The 3,363-nt window shown below is 39.4% G+C and overlaps 1 protein-coding gene across 1 annotated transcript; it reads right to left on the reverse strand.

Annotated features, from left to right (window-relative positions):
• Positions 1-373: 373 nt before the first annotated feature.
• On the reverse strand, positions 374-2,886 carry LOC122042018 (terpene synthase 10-like). Its single transcript, XM_042601931.1, has 7 exons — positions 2,645-2,886; positions 2,274-2,553; positions 1,830-2,211; positions 1,533-1,751; positions 1,289-1,427; positions 953-1,198; positions 374-852 (listed from the first exon to the last, which is right to left on the reverse strand). Exons 1-7 carry the CDS (start codon positions 2,840-2,842, stop codon positions 562-564), a joined length of 1,755 nt encoding a protein of 584 aa, XP_042457865.1. The 5' UTR covers positions 2,843-2,886; the 3' UTR covers positions 374-561.
• Between the last annotated feature and the right edge of the window lie 477 nt (positions 2,887-3,363).

A 3,363-nucleotide genomic window follows, 5' to 3' on the forward strand; every position in this document is an offset into this window, starting at 1 on the left:
TTAGACCCATTTAGACGGATCTAAACTCGCTCTGCCAAGATAAATTTATTACGAAATCGGATTTGAACTCATATCATTGTCATCCTTATGCATGAGAAGTGCTGTCTTTATTAAAAATCTCTATCCTGTTAAAAGAAGAGAAGGACAATAGGTGGCCAAGAATAGGGGATCATAATTTTTTTTTTTCGTTTATCATTGACAAAACAAGTAGCTTATTTATAAATTAATTATGTAACGGACAATTTAGTCAAAATCTGATCAACTAAAATGAAATATTTTATATTTATTTTTTAGCTGTTAAGAAGACATGTATTTTATATTTATTTTTTGATTGGCCAAATTCTCATCATTGAGATTTACCGTTATGTAACTTAAATAAACCAGTAACTCCTCAATCATATCCCAGTAATTCCATATCTATTAACCACTAACTTCAACATTATCCCACGAACTCAATTAATGCAAATACATTCAACGTAACCATTATTACCGCCAACTCATCAATCCACTAACATTCAACGTAACCACTATTACCTTTGACCGCCCAGCTGTCTACCTTTATTAAATAATAGGGTTGATCAGCAGCGACATGACTTGATTCATGGTTTCTCCATCGGCTTTACCATATTTATCTCCATTATGGTAGAAAAATTGTGAAGCTCGAGCTATGCCCAGTGCCACTGTCTTCAACATCTCATCGAACGAAGTTGCAGCAGCCCGATCTCCATTCATACACCTCCAGTTGCCTCGTATTAGCTCCTTCACCTGCTCACGAGCCACTTCCTCCGAAACGCCTCTCTCGTGCATGCAACACTGAATGGATTTTGGAACATCTCCTCGCTCAATTTCAGCCTATATATATATATATATATAAACATTAATTATAAAGCAAGATCAGAGCTGCATGATTTTAACAATCTCTTTATATGTGTGTAGATATATATATATATACCTTTGAAGTAGCTAAGTCATTATAAAGTCGACCGAGCATCGACGAGGGCTTTGCAATGGCAGGGTACTCTGAGAAACGCTCCAAGTCTTGCTTGGTTAAGTCGTTGGCCATGCAGTAAGCATTCGTGAAGATGGCAGGGCCTGATATGGAAATCCATGTATTGTCCAAGTATTCATTAATGGTTGGTGTGTAACCTCGGTGATACCATTTTGCCTCCACCAGATATGCTTTGCACAGATCTGACCACTGAATTACACAGTTCCCCAAAAGAATCACATGCATGTTCCCATACTGAAGAGCAAGGAGTTAATTAATTACTAATTAAGTGCTACTTACTGATCTCTTGAGGTAAGGTATTACGTCCAGTCCCTTCTCCTTCATCACCTTATAGCCATCGTCGTTTATCGTGTTGAAAAGCGCGAGAAATAAGATCTTCATGTAGTCTGGCAGTTGGTCGATCGCGTTAATATCCCATCTGATGATGAAGTTCATATTTCCAAATTCCAACAGCACAAGTAATTAGTATCTTGTAAAATTTCTCTGTTAATTGTATATATTCTGGTGTTAAATTTCTCTTCACCTATCGACGACGCGAGTGAAGAGTTCAAGCTCATCCAGGGTACCATAGACGTCGTAGACATCATCGATCATTGTCACAAAGCAGTTTCCTTTTGTTTGTGCCTCTCTAAAGCTCCTATGCTCTGGTTCAAATGCCCAGCCCACTGTCCATAAGTAGTTCTCAGTCAATCTGTCTCTGGCGAATGGTAATTTCTCAACAACTCCCAGTTTTGTCCACCATCTATATATATATTTATGTAATTAATCATCATTCGCTTTTGAACTTGATAAAATAATATAACTTAATTAGCTTATTCACCTGGAGAGAGCACTGAGTTCTTTCTTGTAGATGCTCTGGACTGAGTTGAAGTCCAGCTTAGCAAATTCAAGAAGAAGAGGGTTGGTGATGACCATGACCTCTCTTTGGCATGCTTCAATGAACCACCTGGCGTGCAGTCTCTCCATCCTCCAATTCAATGGAAGTTCCAGAGCATGTGCCGCTCTCTGTTTGAGCTTCATATCAGAGCCTCCTTCTAAGAGATTTTTGAGGTGTTCAGTCGTTAACTCCATGGCTTCTTGCAGAACCATCTCTCCATCTTTTTCATAAAAAGAAGCCTCATACAGACTCAGCATTCCTTCCGTGTGGTTCTTAAGACCGTCTCTAAAGTGGCCTTTCTCATCTCTGAATTCCTCGAAAATGTCTTCATTCAGAAAGAAAATTAGTCCTGAACAATTATTTTAGAAGTGAAATTTGATCGATCACCTTCAGAAATGGAGAAGCCATTTTCCCTGAGAAGCCTGAAGAGCAATGCGGAGGCGTGAAGGTCTTCCTTAAATGTCGAGCTTATCTCTTCCAAAGATGAGTGAAGATTTCTCAAAGAGTCTTTAATGTCGTCTTTGAAATGATAAGCTACTCCGAGCTGCTTCAGGTGGTCGATCAACCGGAGCTGCTCTTCCACTTCCTTCTTCTCGCATATCACTTCTGCAATTCTCTCTTTCAGCAACGTCAGTCTCTCTGTCTGGTCCTTCGCCTCCGCCTTCAACTATAAACTTCTGATTTTAAACTTAAATCGAAATTAACGAAAGAAAGATAATTAATTAAACAGAGGTCGATCGAGGGATCGTTCTCCTAACCGGAGATTCAACAGTGAGTGATTGTATGTAGTCGTTGCTCCACATGTTGGGCTGGTAATGGGCCGATCTTCTGGCCGCCTCCGTCGATTGCTGGTCGCTGGTGCACTGGACGAGTTGGAGGCATGGCTGCTTGGCGGTGGTGGATCGCCGGAGAGCACGGAAAGGGAAGTGTGATGGTGGAGCAAGGAAAAGAGACATGTTAACGAGATGCGTGCTAATATTTTACTTGGATTCCCAAATGATCGGAGGATCGATCGATGAATTGAACTGGATGGCCTGGGGGCATTATTTATGCAAATCCAGTGGAGCGGGTGTATGCCATAAAAATATTAGGCACATTTTTCACGTGGTTCGCGAAAAAGAATGCCTTCTCCTTCTTGATATTCTTGGTATATATTTATAAATTTTATTTAACAGCATGCTATAAACTGAATTCGTAATTTATCTTTGTTCACAGTTAATCTTCTTCTAAGAACAAAAACCTAATGTGAAAGTTTATTTTATCATTATTTTTTTCCAAGACAAGAAAAACATAGATGGCCTTCGGAAAGACACAACAAACAATCAATCAATTTTAAAAATAGACTGTCTGCCTTCCTAAATTCATTAAAAATCTAAATTTTTATATCGAGGATAATGATATGCTCCATGCCACTCTTGACGAACCAACACACTTGGATTTGGACGTCTATCGCCCCTTGACCTGCACTCCGTTATTT

This window comes from Zingiber officinale, chromosome 2A, assembly GCF_018446385.1.
Source record: "Zingiber officinale cultivar Zhangliang chromosome 2A, Zo_v1.1, whole genome shotgun sequence".
Lineage (NCBI taxonomy): Eukaryota > Viridiplantae > Streptophyta > Magnoliopsida > Zingiberales > Zingiberaceae > Zingiber > Zingiber officinale.